The following is a 20,676-nucleotide window of genomic DNA, read 5'->3' on the forward strand; positions in this document are numbered from 1 at the left end:
GGAAATAGATCAGTGCTAACATTATTCCTCCTTTCCTGTTCAGCACAGGTGGTATTATCATAAAGTACTCTATTAGTAAGCCAGGCTTTGGACTGTATGTTTCTTCTATGGTAGAAGAACTTATTTTTAAAGCGTTTTAAAATTATGTCTTATTTATTTATTTATTTTTAGCTCCTTTCAACTATTACTGTACATCATCAGCAGAAAGCTATAGAGTTTTCAGGCATCTTGTATTATGGTGTAAACTTGTCATAAAGATTTTAGGATGAGGAAAAGAGTCATATTCTGTTCCTAGTTAGGGCATCTGTCTTTTTAAGCCAGGCTAGAGAATCATAACAAATTAAAAAAAATAGTTGTAATTGAGGCTTCTTTCTTTGTATCTGTTGTTACTATTGTGGGGCTACAACAGTTGTAACAAATCCCTATCTAGAAAAAGCAGTCAAGAGCAAGCGAAAGAATTCCTTATTTAAAACACATTAGCAGGCACTTGGAAATTTAGTTTTCGGGTAGATACCCTTCCATATATATATATATATATATATATATATATATACATATTTTATATATATATATATGTATATATATATATATATATATATATATATTATATATTTTGGCTGGCCTGTGTCATGCAGAAGTTCCTGGGCCAGGGATTGAACCCAGGCCACAGCAATGCAAGCTGCTGCAAGGACAGTGCTGTGGTCCACTGCACCACAAGAGAACTCCTTCTTTCCCAATATTTTTAGTGTGTTTACAATAAATAAGGCATCCTCCCCCTCTCCTTTTAAAGGAATTGTCTGTCTTAGAAGAAAGAAGCAAACCATCATTTTACCCACGTAAATATATGAGTATATTTCTGACATTGGGGCGTTCCAGAAGATGATAAAGAAATGATAGCAGCTCCAGAAATACCAACTGATTTTAATCTTCTTCAGTAAGTATATTATGATAATTTCTAAATACTTTTCCACAAAATGGGAAATGTGTTAGCTTCAGTTAAAGTTATTTCTGCTTTAGAAGATCTTATGTTTCAGTATAAGCATGCATACTTAAACAGTTTATATCATTGTTTATTGGGCTCTGTAACAGTAAGTCTATGCCTTTTTTGTAATATATTTAAATTTATTTTTTAATTTAGATACTATAAAACTTATTATTTCTGCTGTTCAGTTCTTTGAGTCCATACTTGGTTTTACAATAGCAATGTTTGGATGGAATGTCATGAAATTCTTAAAATGTTAAGTGTTCTCATCAAATATATACCAAGCAATAGTATTTAGGATGTAATATCAGATTTCTATTATAAAATCAAATGATAGGCTAAAACAAATGTAGGAGGGTAGGACATGCCCTCCTTTTTTTTGGAGGGGGAGAGCAGAAACAAATTATATGCTCATTGGTCTGTAAGGTGATTTTAACATAGGTATTTTCATTACCTTCGTCTTAAAAGCTACTTATTCAACTTTTATTCTAATTACTCTTTGGTGTTAGATATAGGAAAGAATTTGAACTACTATATGCAGTAGTGGTTTTTATACCAACTAAGCTCCAGTTTTATGAGGTGCCAAAATGAAAGTGAACCTTTAAACTGCCTGTGAACCCCTTTAACTTTATACATACATAAACCACACTAAATTTGTTATTAGAGTCTTATAAGGCTTGACTTTAAAACGGAGTCTGGTTGCTAAAAATTTTGAAAAATGATATTATTGTACATAATGGTAGTCAGTGTCTACTTTTGATGTTTTATAGATTTTCACTTTTTTTTTTTTTTTTGCCTTTTGTCTTTTTGGGGCCACACCCAAGGCATTTGGAGGTTCCCAGGCTAGGGGTCAAATCAGAGCTGCAGCTGCCGGCCTACGCCATAGCCATAGCAACATAGGATCCTAGCCACGACTGAGACCTATGCCACAGCTCACAGCAGCACCGGATTCTTAACTCACTGAGTGAGGCCAGGGATATAATTGGGTTCGTTAACCACTGAGCCACGATGGGAACTCTGATTTTCACTTTTTAAATGATTTTGTTATTTTTCAGACTCTTAAGAGCCTATTGGGACATTGCCAGTATTTCAAAGTATGATTTTTAGTGTCCTGTTATTTTAACCGCTGAGCCACGAAGGGAACTGCCTCATTATTTTTTATTAAGAATTAAAAATTTTTGGCTGCATTTGTGGCATATGGGAGTTATTGGGCCAGAGATTTGAATCCGAGCCACAGCTGTGATCTACATCACAGCTGAGGCAATGCTTTTAACCCACTTGCCTGAGTGAAGGATCGAACCCGAGCTGCTCTAAAAATGACACTGGATCATTAACCCACTGCACAGGAACTCCTGGAGGAAAATTTCTTGTTTTTCTTTTTTTTTTTTTTTAATTTATTGATTTATTTTATTTATTTTTTTTTATTTTTATTTTTTTTTTGTCTTTTTGCCTTTTCTGGGGCCGCTCCTGCGGCATATGGAGGTTCCCAGGCTAGGGGTTGAATCGGAGCTGTAGCCGCCGGCCTATGCCAGAGCCACAGCAACTCAGGGTCCGAGCCGAGTCTGCGACCTACACCATAGCTCACGGCAACGCCGGATTGTTAACCCACTGAGCAAGGGCAGGGACCGAACCCGCAACCTCGTGGTTCCTAGTCGGATTCGTTAACCACTGCGCCACGACGGGAACTCCTTGTTTTTCTTTTTTGTTTGAGGGAGGATATGGGATAGTCTGAGGAAAAAAAAGTTAATTTTTGGTTTGACTATTAGATCTTATGAAATGTCTCAGATACATTAATTAATACATTATTACATTTGAGATAATTAAAAAGGTTTGTGTAATTAGGCCCTGAAGTAGGATAATAGATAAGAGGGACTTGATGTTGTGGAGATCTAGACAGCATTTGATTGGGTATGTGAGGTGGTATCAGGGTAATGGGAAAAAGGAGTGAAAGATTTAGTCATGTGATAGATGACTCATGAAGTTTCAAGCCACTAAAAGGTTAACCCTGTATGCTCCATAAACATATTAGCATATGTTATTTCACCTAGGATAGATTTTTTTTTTTGTCTTTTCTAGGGCCACACCCACGACATATGGAGGTTCCCAGGCTAGGGGTCTAATGGGAGCTGTAGCTGCCGGCCTACGCCACAGCCACATCTGTGACCTACAACACAGCTCAGGGCAACACCAGATCCTTAACCCACTGAGCGAGGCCAGGGTTCAAACCTGCAACCTCATGGTTCCTAGTCGGATTTGTTAACCACTGAGCCATGACGGGAGCTCCAAGGATAGATTTTTGTTGTTGTTTTTCTTTTGATCCTAAAAATAGAGGAAAGCATCAGAGAAAGACTCACAAGAATATTTCTTCTCTGGTTGTGGAGATATTTTAGACTTACCCTGATTACTCACTTCAGTTTTCTTCAGAAGATTTTCCAGATAGTAATTAAACCTCTAGTGGCTCATTCTTTTAGTTGGGATAGCCTGGAGATGAGGATTAAGAGTGTAATTGAGCCTTTGATTACTTTGTGGCCATTGGAATATTGGCAGAGACTAGTGATTGCAGACTTGAGCATTCACTGAGCTCTAATAAGAGAGCTAGTGTCCCTTTCGTCATGGGGAAGAAAGAAGTATTACTTATACACCACAATGTTTAAAAACATTTTCCTTTTTTGCAAGACCATGTAGGTATGTAAGAAGATTATTAATGACAACAATCTTCTTAAGATGTAACAGGCGTGAGTTTAAGGGATAATATTAAGTAGTCATTCAGTTTTTGGTGCATTAACTCTGGGAAGTGGTGTTTATTACAGGCTCTCTCCTCAAAACGTTATAGGGCATAGTTAGAATTGCCACTGTCTTCAATACATTGTTTAAATAACTTTGTAGATAAGTGCTACAAATAGTAATTTTTTCCCCCTGCTAACACCTTAACCATTACTTCAGATTTATAAAGTATTCCTGCCTCATAGCCTCTGGACAACTGGTTATTATAGCAATAAAAATGGAAATAGAAGAAATCTAGTTAGAGAAAACTAGCTTTAGAAAGGCAGCTTTTGATTCTGTTTATTTTATACAAAACTGATAATAGGTTTACACATTTAAAATGGTAAAACCTTTATCTTCTTTGTGTATTGTTCAATTCTAAAATCCATTGACTCAAATACCAAGTATGTCTTGCCTTAAGTATTTTTTTTTTGTTGTTGTTGTTGTTGTTATTGTTGTTGCTATTTCTTGGGCCGCTCCCGCGGCATATGGAGGTTCCCAGGCTAGGGGTTGAATCGGAGCTGTAGCCACCGGCCTACACCAGAGCCACAGCAACGCGGGATCCGAGCCATGTCTGCCACCTACACCACAGCTCACGGCAACGCCGGATCGTTAACCCACTAAGCAAGGGCAGGGACCGAACCCACAACCTCATGGTTCCTAGTCGGATTCGTTAACCACTGCGCCACCACGGGAACTCCGCCTTAAGTATTTAAGTATGAGTATATTACTACTATTTAGATGGATACATGTTTACATATATTGGAAGCATCACATGTGTATTTAAATTATTCTTCCTTATGTGTGAAAAGATCCAGATTATACAAAGCACCCCTCCTACTCCAAAATAGGGACAAAATCTTAGAACTATAAATTTATATTTTAGAGATTGAAGAGACTTTAGAGATTTCATTCTTTCCTGCATAAACGTTGTTTATAGATGAGAAGAATGAGAGGTTGTCAGTTGTCTAAGATCACTGTTTCTTTTTCTTTTTTTTGGTTGCCCTGCAGCATATGGAGTTCTTTGGCCAGAGATCAGAATCCAAGCAGTAGTTGCAACCTAAGCTGCAGCTAGGGCAACACTGGATCCTTAACCCACTGTGCTGGGCCAGGGATTGAACTTGAGTCCCAGCGCTCCCAAGACGCTGCTGATCCCGTTGTGCCACAGTGGGAACTCCAAGATCACAGTTTCTTTGTACTGTACTTGAACCAGTTCTTTTGACTATAACTCACTACCTCTTTACTTCATAAAGGATTTTGATCAATTAGACACTTCCTTACTGTATTTCAAATAGCTTAGTTTGAAAAAAATGTTTCTATATGTGTATATATATATATATATATATATTTTTTTTTTGTCTTTTGTCTTTTTTGTTGTTGTTTTTTTTTTTTTTTGTTGTTGTTGTTGCTATTTCTTGGGCCGCTCCTGCGGCATATGGAGGTTCCCAGGCTAGGGGTTGAATCGGAGCTGTAGCCACCGGCCTACGCCAGAGCCACAGCAACGCGGGATCCGAGCCGCGTCTGCAACCTACACCACAGCTCACGGCAATGCCGGATCGTTAACCCAGTGAGCAAGGGCAGGGACCGAACCCGCAACCTCATGGTTCCTAGTCGGATTCGTTAACCACTGCGCCACGACGGGAACTCCCTATATGTATATATTTTAAGAAATACATGTTTTGAGTAGTTATACTTAGGCTTATAAATATTTTTTGGGTGATGTAAGAGAGGTCATAGGGTCCTTAATATTTCTTTCTTTCTTTCTTTTTTTGTCTTTTTAGGGCTGCACCTGCGGCATATGGCAGTTCCCAGGCTAGGGGTCAAATTCGAGCTGTAACTGCTGGCCTGTACCACAGCCACAGCAACATGGGATCTGAGCCGTGTCTGCGACCTACACCACAGGTCATGACAATGCCAGATCCTTAACCCACTGAGCAAGGCCAGGGATTGAACCTGCATCCTCATGGATGTTAGATTCTTTTCTGCTGAGCCATGATAGGAACTCCAGGATCCTTAATATTTCTAAAATTCCCTAATAAAGAGAATTATCCTATACCTAGTACTAAAATACAGTTGTACCTGTACACCATTTTCTTTGAATCAGAACATGAAACCAGCCATTCAATAGAACACCACAGTTCCTTGAGTTAAAATTTTGAGAGCTCCTGGTTTCGTTTTTATGTTTTGGTTAAAAATTAACAAAATAAAAAAGTTTAGCTGTTTGTGTTTTTGTGTTAAGTAATTTTAGATATTTGGTAATGTGCTATGATATGATGCTTTGAGAATCATCTTAATTACATTTAATGCCGATATAGAATTTTATAATGAGTTAACCAAAATTTATTTTAGAAAATATAGTGAAAATTAGAAGTTCCGTACACATTTCTTAGGAAGGTTTTAAATAATTGCTTATCTTTTTGTCATAGGGAGTCAGAGACACATTTTTCTTCTGACACAGATTTTGAAGACATTGAAGGAAAAAACCAAAAGCAAGGCAAAGGAAAAGTATGTACAGAATATGTGTCTATTTTGGTTTAAGGCCATAAATATACATATGAATGTATACATAATATATAGTTGTTTAGTTATGTCTCAGATGTTGTCTTTTAAAAATACTTAATTTTTTTCTGATTGGTATGGTAAGCCTTTAACACATGTATTAAATTTGACTTATAGACCAAATACCTTTTGATTTTCTATTTCTACTATTAAAGTTAGAATTAATACATCATTGCTTCTAGTAGTTTATTTTATAAAGCATAGTTTGCTAAGCAAAATGTAATATTCTGTTTGGCTTTATTTTTGTTTGCACATGAGTGGTTTGATATAAAGCAAATCATGTGTAAACAAATTTCTTACTGTAAAGCACTCTAAAAATGTAACCTACAAGTATTTGAGTCTAATGGGTTACGACTGACACTGACTATAAGTAATGTCAAGGATAAAAACTAAGAAAGTGAAGTTCTTAGTCGAATGCAAGTTTAGAGTATGAGTGGGTAGCCTGAGGGGTGTGGATAACTTAGTGAATGGTTAAATCATTTTACTGTTTTGGAAAGTACATTTGATTGACTCTGTGCATGTGTAAATATAGTGTGCAAAAGATGACTTGTTTTTGTTTAGCATTTTTTTTTGCCAAAGTGAATTTTGGATTTATATTTTCTCATGACACATTTACTTTAACAAGTCTAAATAATACTGATATATACAATGAAGAAAGCAAAAACTTAACATTTTAAACATTTAACATTTTGATGAATATACATATATAAACACACCTATGTATAAACATGCACATAGAATTTTACATAAATGGAATCATTCTATGTAAACTCTTTTTTTTTTTTTTTTGTCTTTTGTCGTTGTTGTTGCTATTTCTTGGGCCGCTCCCGCGGCATATGGAGGTTCCCAGGCTAGGGGTCGAATCGGAGCTGTAGCCACCGGCCTATGCCAGAGCCACAGCAACGCGGGATCCGAGCCGCGTCTGCAACCTACACCACAGCTCACGGCAACGCCGGATCGTTAACCCACTGAGCAAGGGCAGGGACCGAACCCGCAACCTCATGGTTCCTAGTCGGGTTCGTTAACCACTGCGCCACGACGGGAACTCCCTCTATGTAAACTCTTTAATTTGCCTTTAAAACTTGGAGGTGTGTTGTCAGCAGCTTTCCTATCAGTGAATTTTTCCTGTGTGTAATTTTTATGTCATAGTATCCCATTTTATTTATGGAACATAATTTATTTAATGAGTCTTTGGAATATCTTTTTTTTTTCTTTTTGTCTTTTTAGGACCCCACCTGTGGTATATGGAAGTTTTCAGCTAGGGTTCGAATCGGAGCTACAGCTGCCAGCCTACACCATAGCCACAGCAATGCAGGATCCAAGCCGCTTCTGCAGCCTGCACCACAGCTCAAGGCAACACCGGATCCTCAACCCACTGAGTGAGGCCAGGGATCAAACCCACGACTTCATGGATACTAGTTGGGTTTGTTACCACTGAGTCACGATGGGAACTCGTGGAATATCTTTTTAGAGTGCACATAATCTATGTGTTTCATAATTTCATAGTCCCTTAATAGTTCTGAGGGAGTTTCCTGGTGGCTCAGCGGGATAAGGATCTGATGACATTGTTATGGTAACAGTCACTGCTGTGGCTCGGGTTTGATCCCTGGCCCATGAACTTCGGATTGTTGGGTGCAGCCAAAACAAAAAGGGTAGTAGTTTGAGAGAGAGAGGGAGAGAGTGAGCAAATAACTTAAAACAAATGTTAACTTGTGACTATCCAAAGACAGCCATATTTCTAGTGGGTGGTATATGGGTATTCATTAGAAAATCATTTCTTTTGGAGTTCCTGCTGTGGTGAATGGGATCCGTGGCATCTCTGTAGCACCAGGGACACAGGTTCAGGTTTGATACCTGGCCTGGCACAGTGGGTTAAAGGACCCAGTGTTGTTGCAGCTGTGGCTTGGATCTGATCCTTGGCCTGGGAACTCCATATGCCATTGGGTAATAAAAAAAACAAACAAACCATTTCTTCTTGTTCTGCATACATTTTGCAAAATTGAAACTACTTTTGGCTTTGATTTAATTTACAAATTGGGATAAGACATCTAAATAGAATAACCACTGCTGAATGAGCTAGGTGTTAGAGGTCAGATCAAGAATTTATTGGAGTTCCTGTCATGGGGCAGCGGAAACAAATCTGACCAGGAACCATTAGGTTGTGGGCTCTATCCCTGGCCTCACTCAGTGGGGTGAGGTTCTCGCATTGCCGTGAGCTGTGGTGTAGGTCGCAAATGTGGCTTGGATTCTGTGTTGCTGTGGCTCTGGCGTAGGCTGGCAGCTGTAGCTCTGATTAGATCCCTAGCCTGGGAACCTCCATATGCTGCGTGTGCGGCCCTAAAAAAATAATTTATTATAAAAATGTTTTGACTTTATACTATGTATGTTCAATGCACTGTGCTAATAATTTTACATGTTATTTAATATTTGAACAACCTTGTAGACTAGAAAACTCCCTTTTTATAGATAGGAAATTGAGGTCTAGAGAAGCTTAGTGATTAAAGGATTTGAGTCCACATGTGTTGCAAGATGGTGCTGTTAATCCACTGTAGTATACTATCTCATAGTCTTTTTTGGCTATGCCCGTGGCATATATAAGTTCCCATTCCCAGTCCAGGGATGGAACCCTGAGCCACAGCACTGACAGCCCTGAATCTTCAACCACTAGGCCTCTGGGAACTCCCTCATAATGTTTTTCTTTTTTTTTAATGGATTTTTCCCCTCTATAAGATTACACCCAGGTTAGTATGTTTACCTCTTGTACTTCCCAGTATTATCACTTTCCATATTTTTCCTCATACCTCATATCCATTGAACCATTTTAATTGTACTAATTAGTTTTTCATACCAACAGGGAATATTGAGGCATATGATAAATTGCAAATATATAGCTGCACATTATTTAACAGGGATATTTTATACTTTTCTAGTGTACTCTTTTTTTTTTTTTTTTTTTTTTTTTGGTCTTTTTGAGGGCCACACCCACGGCATATGGAGGTTCCCAGGCTAGGGGTCTAATTGGAGCTGTTGCTGCCTGCCTATGTCAGAGCCACAGCAACGCCAGATCCAAGCTGCGTCTGCGACCTGCACCACAGCTCATGGCAATGCTGGATCCTTAATTCACTGCACGAGGCCAGGGATCGAACCTTAAACCTCATGGTTCCTATTCAGATTTGTTTCCGATAAGCCCCGTCAGGATTTCCTCTAGTGTACTCTTTACTGTTGGTTGATCTTTTCTTTCGCCCTTATCTCTGTAATTTCTTTTACTGGGAAGCCTTTCATTCTACAATTAGGAATTAATGACTTAGGTTCACAAAGACTGATTCTCATTAACAAAACAATGTAAATTAACAAATAGTATCTCATTTGTTAGCAAGGGATTTGAAATACTTTTTAAGAGTAGGGTAGTTTTGAATTCTTTTTTTTTGCTTCGCATGCGCAAGTTCCCCAGGCCAGGGATCAAATCCATGCCACAGCAGTGACCTAAGCCATAGCAATTACAATGCCAGATCCTTAACCACGAGACCACCAGGGAACTCCAGTTTTGAATTCTTTTTTTTTTTTTTTTTACTTTTAAGACCACAAGTGGAGGCATGTGGAAGTTCCCAGGCCTAGGGGTTGAATTGGAACTACAGCTGCCGGCCTGCACCACAGCCACAGCAACACCAGATCTGAGCCGCGTCTGCAACCTACACCACAGCTCATGGCAACGCTGGATCCCAGACCCACTGAATGAGGCCAGGGATTTAACCCACATCCTCATGGATTTGTTTCTGCTGTGCCACAACAGGACCTCTGAGTTTTGAATTCTTAAAGAAGGAGGAAGGGCCCTTTATGGAACAAAGTATACAAACATACAAACTATCAATAGAAATAAATTTGTAGACCAGGCTGTAGATCAGGGATCTGCAGCTGTGGTCTGTTTTTGTACTGCCCATGAGTTAAGAATGATTTTTACATTTTTAAAGAATTGTAAAAATAAAGAATATGTGACAGACACAGTATGGTCCATGGATCCTAAAATATTTACTATCTGATACTTTACAGAAAGTTGGCTGACTTTTGGGCTAGATCATAGGAATGTATACATCTAAGAGATCTTAGAAATTATCTATTCTAGGAGTTCCTGTCGTGGCTCAGTGGAAACAAATCTGACTAGCATCCATGAGGACGTAGGTTTGATCCCTGGCCTTGCTCAGTGGGTTAAGGATCTGGCTTTGCTGTGAGTGTGGTGTAGGTTTCAGATGCGGATCGGATCTGGTGTTGCTATGGCTGTGGCGCAGGCCAGCGGCTACAGCTCAGATTGGACCCCTAGCCTGGGAACCTCCATATGCTGTGGGTGTGGCCCTAAAAAGACAAAGAGAAAATAAAAATAGAAATCATCTAATCTGTAAAGATTGCAATACAACTCTGACATTTTAGAAATGAGGACTTTAAGTTGGGGGAGGTGTTTTATAACTGAGGCGTGTAGGCAACCTTTTCACTGATTTATGATGTCATCACCCCCAATATTGACAACTTTCATTTCTATAGTGAATTTTTTAAAGTTATGCTTTGAATTTTGATATTTTTATAATGATTTTTATTTTTTTGATTATAACTGGTTTACAGCATTCTGTCAATTTTCTACTGTAAAAGCAAGGTGTCCCAATCACACATACATACATACATACATTCTTTTTTCTCACATTATCATGCTCCATCATAAGTGACTAGATATAGTTCCCTCCATAGTGAATTTTTATAATAAATAAGTGTTGAGGGAGGGGCCAGAATTAAAATGAGATTGATATAGCTATTCATACTATTTGGAATTCTTTTGTCAAGGCACAACAATGATTTACAAGACTAGCAGTAGACATCATGTTAAAATGTTGAACAAGTTACTTATTTCATAGAATTTTGTTATTCCTGCTGCCCACTTCAGTCTGTACCCTAGAGTAACAATCCTGTGCACTAAGCACAGTTTTATCCTCACTTTACAAATTAGAAGCTCTCTCTGAGGCACAATGTGGTTGAGTAATTTGCCAAAGATTACTCAGCTGACAGGAATAAAAATTTGGACCCATGCAGTCTGTCAGTTTGCAGAGACTGTGCTCCTAACTGCAATGTCACATGAGGTATATGGTAGTTTAGTTGAAAAACTCGATACCACAATGAGGCTGTCACAACCATAACATTTTATTATGATATATGTGTATGGCACTCCACTTTGTTAGGTTTAAGCTTGTTACAATTAGGCACTCTATCAGCTGCTTCTGCTGTAGCTTTATTTTGAACCTTCAAGGATAAGGGTATAACCTGATTAACTTGTGTTTTTATGCAGACTTGTAAAAAAGGCAAAAAAGGCCCAGGAGAAAAGGGCAAAGGTGGAAATGGAGGAGGAAAACCTCCTTCTGGTCCAAACCGAATGAATGGTCATCACCAACAGAATGGAGTGGAAAACATGATGTTGTTTGAAGTTGTTAAAATGGGCAAGAGTGCTATGCAGGTAATGTTTATTCTGTTCTTCCCAGTTCATTTATACATTTTGAACTTTTAGAGAGTTATATAAAATATATCCCTGATGTTTCTGTTTGAAAAAATTATAATGCTGCTTATTAAAAAACCTACAAAATAGCCAGAAACTGGGACTCTTTCTAATCAGATGTAAGATCTCTAAGCTGCGTCTTTTCTGCTGCATTATTTTCTTTTAATGGCATACGGTAAAAAATTACTTGGTCAAAAAAATATGCTGATGTAAACCCTGACTGAGGTTTCGTTTTCCTTTGTATTTATATAGTGGCTATTAGAACATGAAGTTCTTTGCCCATAGAGAATTCTTGGTTGAGTGATCTAATATAAGCACTGTTCACTTTAGTGTATTATTTTGATCACTTTTGCCTATTATAAATTTTATTACTTGTGCTGTTGCTTAGCAGAAGAATAAAATAAAAAGTTGGAGTCATATCCTTGTCAGGTCATCCTAATTTTTTAAAATGACAGTAGAAGCATTTCGGCATTTATAAAAGCCATAGGGAAAAGTTGTTTTCCTTCATGGAATTAGTCAAAAAAGATGCCCATAAATGGGTATAGGGAGGGCTAGCCATTAAAATTTTGTTATCAATGAATAACTAAAGTGTAAATCTTGTTTATAAATATGGACTTATCTAAATATGTGTGGTTTTTAAAATAAATTTTAAAATATCAATTGGGAGTTGCCATTGTGGCTCAGTGGATTATGGACCTGACACAGTGTCCGTGAGGTTGCGGGTTCCATCCCTGACTTCACTCAGTGGGTTAAGGATCTAGCATTGCGATAAGTTGCGGCATAGGTTGCAGATGCAGCTAGGATCTGGTGCTGCCAGTAGTTGTGGTGTAGGTCAGCAGCTGCAGCTCTGATTCAACCACTAGCCCAGAACTTCCATATGCTGCAGGTGCGGCCATTAAAAAAATAATCAATTGGAGGAGTTCTGGTTGTGGCTTAGTGGTAACGAACCCAACTAATATCCATGAAGAGACTCAGGTTTGATCCCTGGCCTCCCTCACTGGGTTAAGGATCTTGTGTTGCCGTGTTGAAGCTGTGGTGTAGGTCACAGTTACAGCTCGGATCTGGTGTTGCTGTGGCTGTGGTGTAGGCCAGCTACAGCTCTGATTCAGCCCCTAGCCTGGGAACTGCCATATGCCACGGGTGCGGCCCTAAAAAAGGCAAAAAAAAAAAAAAATCAGTCGTAATTAATAAAAACCTTTTTTTATATGTAAAATGAAAAAGAATTGTTAACTTTTGAACTATCATCAATTTACAGTGCAGTATATTTTCTTAAATTCGAACTCACAGTCATTTATCCATATATGGTTTACTTTTATGTAGTTATGATTAGTATGTGTATTTTATTTCTTGTTTAATGTTTTGAATGATTATTTTGTGTACATATTAGAAAAAATAATAATGTCTTATATTACTGTACTATGGTTTATTTGGTCATTCCCTGATTAAAAAAATTATCCTCTCTCTAGTTCCCACTTTGGGTTAACTTTATCAAAGGTATAAATTATCTCTGTCACATTTTATACCATTTCATTGCTTTCCTTTTTATATTTATACTTTTTTTCTCTATAATGTCCTAAGTGGTTAAATGCATTAATATTTTTCTGATATATTTTATTTTTGTTAACATCAGAAATATCAACTTATATCCATAAGTAATTAGGCTATTCTATTTTTATCTAGTCTGTAGGGTTTTTTTTTTAACTTTTTGGCACATCAGAAAATTTTAATAGAAAACGTGGTGGCTTTTCTTTATATATTTTTTAATGGTATCTCAGTGTTTAAAGAATGAACACTTCCCTTATTTTTGTGTTGCTTATGATTTGTCATATGTTAAGATTGTACCTCTATGCCATTTGTTTTTTTGTTTCTTTTTTTTTTGTCTTTTGTCTTTTTGTCTTTTGTTGTTGTTGTTGTTGTTTGCTATTTCTTGGGCCGCTCCCGCGGCATATGGAGGTTCCCAGGCTAGGGGTTGAATCGGAGCTGTAGCCACCGGCCTACGCCAGAGGCACAGCAACGCCGGATCGTTAACCCACTGAGCAAGGGCAGGGACCGAACCCGCAACCTCATGGTTCCTAGTCGGAATTCGTTAACCACTGCGCCACGACGGGAACTCCTGTTTTTTTTGTTTCTAAATGCGTTTTCCTTCTTAAAAGCACAGTATCCACAGTATCTCTCCATTGATTTCCCTGAATCATCTCTCCACCTCCAGTTTGTTTTGTACACTCCTACTTGGGTTATCTTTCTAACACCAGATTTAATCAAGGAAGTCTCCCGTTTACAAACTTTCAAGAGTACTTTCTTATCTAAAAGTTCTAGCCCAGATTTCCTAAAGACATACTTGATGTTTTCTAGCCACCATATGTTCTCTGCCCTTCCTTTTGTTTTTATTATTTATTTGCCTGGAATAGTTCTTACTTCCTCCCGTCCATATCACACAGGATTGACAGATTGAAATATCACTCTTCTTTTTTTTTTTTTTTTTGAGATATGTTCTTCTCCCCTTGAATGTATTTCTTACTCTTCTCTTTCTAATGTAGCACTTGGTATACCAAACTTAGTGATGTAAAACAACCATTTTGGAATCCTCTGGTGGCACAGTGGGTTAAGGATCCAGTGTTGTCAGCTGCTGTGGCTCGAGTTGCCACCATTTTGTTATCCCTGGTGATTCTGTGGATCTAGAAATCAGACAGAACTAAAGAGGGATGTCTCTTGTGTGCTTCCAGCCATGACGGCTGGGGTTTTAGCTGAGATAACTTGAATGCCTGGAGGTGATGAAAACAGGGACTATAATCATCTGGAGGCTTTTAAAAGAAAATTTTTTTTTTGGTCTTTTTTTTTTTTGCCATTTCTTGGGCCGCTCCCACGGCATATGGAGGTTCCCAGGCTAGGGGTCGAATCGGAGCTGCAGCCACCGGCCTACGCCAGAGCCACAGCAACGCGGGATCCCAGCCGCGTCTGCAACCTACACCACAGCTCATGGCAATGCCGGATCCTTAACCCACTGAGCAAGGCCAGGGATCTAACCCGCAAGCTCATGGTTCCTAGTCGGATTCGTTAACCACTGCGCCACGACGGGAACTCCTAAAAGAAATTTTTAAATGGCTGCACCCGCAGCATATGAAAGTTCCCGGGCCAGGAATCAAATCTGAGCCATAGCTGCAGCAATACCAGATCCTTTAACCCACTGAACTGGCCTGAGGATCAAACCCATGCCTCTGAGCTGCTACAGTCAGATTCTTAACTCACTGTGCCAAAGTGAGAACTCTACTTGGAGGCTTCTTTATTCATGTTTGATGCCTAGTCAGGAGTGACTTGAAGACTGGACTCATCTGGAAATGTTGTTACCTGGAATACTTAGAAATGGTCATTCCATGTGGCTTTGGTTTCTTATAGTATGGCTTTTGGGTTTGGAGCGAGTGTCTAGTTTTCTAGTGCTGCAAGAATCCAGTGCTGAAATTGAATAGCCTTCTATGACAATCTTGGAGGCATCATTTCTATTGCACTTTGTTCTAGAGAAGGGGACAGAGACCCTACTTCTTTTTTTATGGCCCTACTGGTGGCATATGGAAGTTTCTGTGCCAGAGATGGAATCTGAGCCACAGCTATGGTAACATTGTATCCTTAACCCACTGTGCTGGACTGGGGATCGAACCCAAACCTCAGCAGCAGCCTGAGGCACTGTGGAGACAACTTTGGATCCTTAACATATACTATGCCGCATCAGGAACTCTAGACCCACCTTTTTTGGGGGGAGCAGTGTGAAACAACTTGGGGCCATGTTTTAAAACTCCCATACTCCTGGAGTTCCCATCGTGGCGCAGTGGTTAACGAATCCAACTAGGAACCATGAGGTTGGGGGTTCGATCCCTGGCCTTGCTCAGTGGGTTAACGATCCGGTGTTGCTGTGAGCTGTGGTGTAGGTCATAGAGGTGGCTTGGATCTCAGGTTGCTGTGGCTCTAGCGTAGGCCGGCGGCTATAGCTCCGATTAGACCCCTAGCCTTGGAACCTCCATATGCCGCGGGAGTGGCCCAAGAAAAGGCAGAAAGGCAAAAACAACAACAAAAAAACCAAAACCTCCCATACTCCTGTGATATATTCCCTTGATATCTATTGCCCATATCATCCTTGGGAATCATCTTAAATACATTTCTTTCATAAATTGAATTGGTTAACATAAGCTACTACAAAATATAGAAAAGAACGGAAATCTAGAAATTAATTAGAATTTTAGAATATATCCAGTCAGTCTCTGAAGCAGGTAATTCTTAGATAATATTTCCTTTTTCTTTTTTTGTGTAGTACTATCTTTTTTGTACATAAAATTGTACATATTTTACTCATTCAGTTCATACCGAGATTCTATATTTATTTGTATATAACTTAAAACATTTTTCCCTCCTGACTTCATTTTTTAGTATTAGCTGTTATTTATCCTAATTTTGGAGGGGTGATTAAAGAGAAGATAGATTTATTGCTTTGCTAGGCAAAGGGGGCCTCAGCATGCTAATGCCTAAAAACTATGCCCCCTATCATCCTAATTTTAAAAATTTTGTTTATTTAAAAATGGTTTTTATCTATTTTGTGGTTTCCTCTTCTTTCCACAAGGGAATATAGTACTGTTTTTAGTTTTTAGTTCTATTTTTTTAAAAAATTGCTTTATTGGGATATAATTCATAAACTATAAAATCACCCTTTTGAAGTGTAAATTCAGTGGTTTTTAGTGCATTCACAGAGTTGTGCAGGCATTACCACATTCTAATTTTAGGATTTTTTTACAACCCCAGAAAGAAACCTTGTGCTCATGAGGAATTTTTTCAATACCCTAGAAAGAAACCTTGTACCCATTAGCAGTCATTTTCTCCTCACCTGCCCTCAGGTCTAAGCATGGATCTACTTTCTATAAATTTGCCTATTCTAGACATTTCATATAAGTGGGGTCATGCAAATAATGTGGTCCTTTTTGAGTGGTTTATTTGACTTGGCATAATGTTTTGAAAGAGCATCCATGTTGTGCCATGTATTGTAACTTCATTTTTTAATTGCCAAATAATGTTCTATTGTATAGCTATGCCACATTTTGTTTATCCATTCATCCCTTGATGCTCCTGTGGTTTGTTTCCACTTTTTGACTATTGTGAATAATACTTTTATGAGTATTATTGTGTAAGTTTTTGTTTGGATGTATGTTTTCATTCCTGTTGGGTAATATATACCTAGAAGTTGAGTTGTGGAATCATTTGGTAACTTTAACCTTTTGAGGAGTTGGTGCCAAACTGTTTTTCCAAAGTGACAGCACCATTTAATGTTTTTACCATCAGTGTAAAAACATTAGCATCATTAATAACATTAGCATTTCATTTCTTCAAATCCTTGCCAGCATTTGTTATTGCCTTTTTTTAAATGGCCATCCTAAGTAAAGTGGGTTTTTTTTTTTAACTGTGTTTTGTTTTGTCTTTTTAGGGCTGCAGCCTTGGTGTATGGAAGTTCCCAGGCTAGGGGGCAGATTGGAACTGCAGCTGCCAGCCTACCCCACAGCCACAGGCACACCAGATCTGAGCTGCATCTGCGACCTGTACAGTAGCTCACGGTAATGCCAGATCCTTAACCCACTGAGTGAAGCCAAGGATCAAATCCATGTCCTCATGGATACTGATTTGGGTTCGTTACCCATGATCCACAACAGGAACTCCTCTTACTGTGGTTTTGATTTCCATTATCCTTCATGGCAAAATTGCCCATTTGCATATGCTAATGGCCATTTATATATCTTCTGTGTAGAACTGTCTATTCAGATCCTTTGTCCATATTTTTAATTAGGTTATTTGGCTTTTTAAAATTAATGAGTTGTAGTTCTTTACATTTTGTAGGTACATATCCCATATCAAACATATGATTTGCAAATGTTTTCTCCCATTTGTGGGTTGTCCTTTCACTTATTTGATGTAGTCTTTTGAAGAACAAAGTTTTAATTTTAAATAAGTCAAATTTATTTTTTCTTTTGTGTCTTCTCTTTTTGGTCTAATATATAAGAAAGGTTTTTTTTTTTTAAGAAAGTTTTGCTTAACATATGGTTATGAAGATTGACTTATTGTGTTTTATAGTTCTAGCTCTTACATTTAGGTCTTTGATCCATTTTCAGTTAAATAGTGTATATGGTGTAAGATAGGGTCCAACTTCATTCTCTTCTTAAAAAAAATTTTATGGCCACACCTATAGCATATGGAAGTTCCCAGGCCATGGATTGAATCTGAGCCCCAGCTCCAACCAGTGCCACAGCTGCGGCAACACCAGGTCCTTTAGCCCACAGCCCTCGCAGTCAGCACACTGAGCCACAGCAGGAAGTCCACCAACTTCTTTCTTTTGCATACAGATATCCAGTTGTCCCAGCATCATTCGTTGAAAAGACTAGTCTTTCTCTTGTTAATTGCTTTGACATCCTTGTTAAAAATTAAATGACCGTCAATCTAAGGGTTTATTTCTGGACTCTCAGTTTTATTCCATTAATGTACATGTCTATCCTTTTGCCAGTACTCTCTTTACTGTCTTGATTGCCGTAGCTTTGTAATAAGTTTTAAAATCATGAACTGCGAATTCTCCAAATTTGTTCTTTTTTCAAGACTGTTTTAACTGTTCTGGATCCCTTGTATTACCCTAAGGATTTTAGGATCAACTTTACAATTTCTGTTAAGAAGCCAGGTGGGATTTTGATGGGAATTGCATTGAGTCTGTAGATCAATTTGGAGGGTATTGTCATATAACAGTAATAAGTTTCCAGATTTATGAACTATCCTACTTTCTTTTGACATTTATTTAGCTTTCAATTTGCCTTTCTTATTAATGTGGGACTATTAGTACTCACTGTTGAGAAAAGGTGTTATTTTATTCTGCATTTCCTGACTTAGGCATTCACTTCTTTTTAAAAAAATTTTTAAAATATTATTCCTTTGCAGTTTTTTTTTAAAATTAATTGGCGTGTAATCTATTTACAATGTTGTATTAGTTTCAGGTGTATAGCAAGGTGAATCAGTTATATATATACACATATTTATCCATTCTTTTTCAGATTCTTTTCCCATATAGGTTATTACAGAATATTGAGTAGATTTCCCTGTGCTATACAGTAGGTTCTTGTTTGTTATCTATTTTATGTATTATGGTGTGTATATGTTAATCCCAAACTCCTAATTTATCCCCACCCCCTACCCCCGCTGCCACCTTTCCCCTTTGGTAACTGTAAGTTTGATTTTGAAATCTGAATCTGTTTTATAAGTAAGTTCATTTGTATCTGTTTTCTTTTTGTCCCCACCTGTGGCATGTGGAAGTTCCCAGGCCAGGGATTGAACTGCTCCCCTGCTGTGGCAATGCCAGATCCTTAACCTGTTGTGCCACAAGGGAACTTCCTCATTTTTTTTTTCTTTTTGTCTTTTTTGCTATTTTTTGGGCCGCTCCCGCGGCATATAGAGGTTCCCAGGCTAGGGGTCCAATCGGAGCTGTAGCCACTGGCCTACGCTAGAGCCACAGCAACGCGGGATCCAAGCCACGTCTGCAACCTACACCACAGCTCACGGCAACGCCGGATCGTTAACCCAGTGAGCAAGGGCAGGGACCGAACCCGCAACCTCATGGTTCCTAGTCGGATTCGTTAACCACTGTGCCACGACGGGAACTCCCTCATTTGTATCATTTTCAAAATTAGATTGATGTAATTATGGTACATAATTTTGAAAATGATACAGATGATATCATATGTTTTTGTCTTTTTCTGTCTTAGATTACTTCATTTAGTATGATAATCTCTAGGTCTGTTCATTTTGCTGCAAATGACATTATTTCATTTTTTATGGCTGAGTAGTATTCCATTGTATATATGTACCACATCTTCTTTATCCAGTCCTCTGTTGATGGACATTTAGGTTGCTTTTATGTCTTGGCTATTGTAAATAGTACTGCAATGAACATTAGGATGCATGTATCTTTTTGAATTACTGTTTTCTCCAGATATATGCCCAGGAGTGGGATTGCTGGATCATGTGGTAGTACTATATGTAGTTTTCTGAGCAACTTCCATACTGTTCTCCATAGTGGTTATACCAGTTTACATTCCCACCAGCAGTGTAAGAGGGTTCCCATTTCTTCACACTCTCCAGCACTCCAACATTTATTGTTTGTATCCATTGCAGTGTATGTACATAGTATGGCGTTCCATGGTGGCTCAGCAGGTTAAGGATTCTGTGTTGTTACTGCTGTGCTATGGGTTGAATCTCTGGCCCAGGAACTTCTGCATATTGTGGGTGTGGCCAAGAAAAATATTACATGGTATGATATTTCAGTCAAATATTTTAACCATCTTTTTTTTTTTTTGGCCTTGCCCATGACATGTGGAAGTCCCTGGGCCAGGGATCAAATCCGTGCCTCAGCAGTGATCTGAGCTACAGTCGTGACACATTGCCAGATCCTTAACACACTGAGCCACCTGGGAAGTCTGCTCAAAAATATTTTAAGATTTTTTTGTCCTTCGTGTGATCGTTTTTATTGTATTCTTTTTTGTTATTGTCATTTGTTTATGGCCATACCTGTGGCATATGGAAGTTCCCTGCCCAGGGATTGAATCTGAGTTGCAGCTGCCGACCTATGCCAACAGCTGTGGTAGTGCCAGACCTTTTAACCCACTGCACCTGGTCAGGGATCAAACCTGAGCCTCTGCAGTGACCTGAGCTGATGCAGTCAGATTCTTAACCCACTATGCCATGATGAGAACTCCTTTATTGTATTCTTTATATTAAAAACATTTTAGTATTTTCTAAGAGATCTATAATGTTACTAAGAAGTTCCGGTTCAGAC

General features: G+C 38.5%; 1 protein-coding gene across 14 annotated transcripts in view; it reads left to right on the plus strand.

Moving 5' to 3' along the window:
* Positions 1-20,676, plus strand: part of STAG2 (STAG2 cohesin complex component) — a 140,124-nt gene that overhangs the window by 47,130 nt on the left and 72,318 nt on the right. For 12 of the 14 annotated variants that reach the window (XM_013986403.3, XM_021080228.2, XM_005673884.4 and 9 more), the window contains 3 exons: positions 791-934; positions 6,172-6,250; positions 11,631-11,795. In XM_013986403.3, the coding sequence (XP_013841857.1) occupies positions 891-934; positions 6,172-6,250; positions 11,631-11,795 (288 nt within the window). In that variant the 5' untranslated portion in view covers positions 791-890. The remainder of the gene's footprint in view (positions 1-790; positions 935-6,171; positions 6,251-11,630; positions 11,796-20,676) is intronic. The other 2 variants (XM_085007208.1, XM_085007209.1) reach the window with 1 other exon arrangement.

Source organism: Sus scrofa, chromosome X (genome assembly GCF_054392235.1).
Source record: "Sus scrofa isolate SSC_HxYL_T2T_F1_AM1 chromosome X, Sscrofa_HxYL_maternal_Yorkshire_Landrace_v2.0, whole genome shotgun sequence".
NCBI lineage: Eukaryota > Metazoa > Chordata > Mammalia > Artiodactyla > Suidae > Sus > Sus scrofa.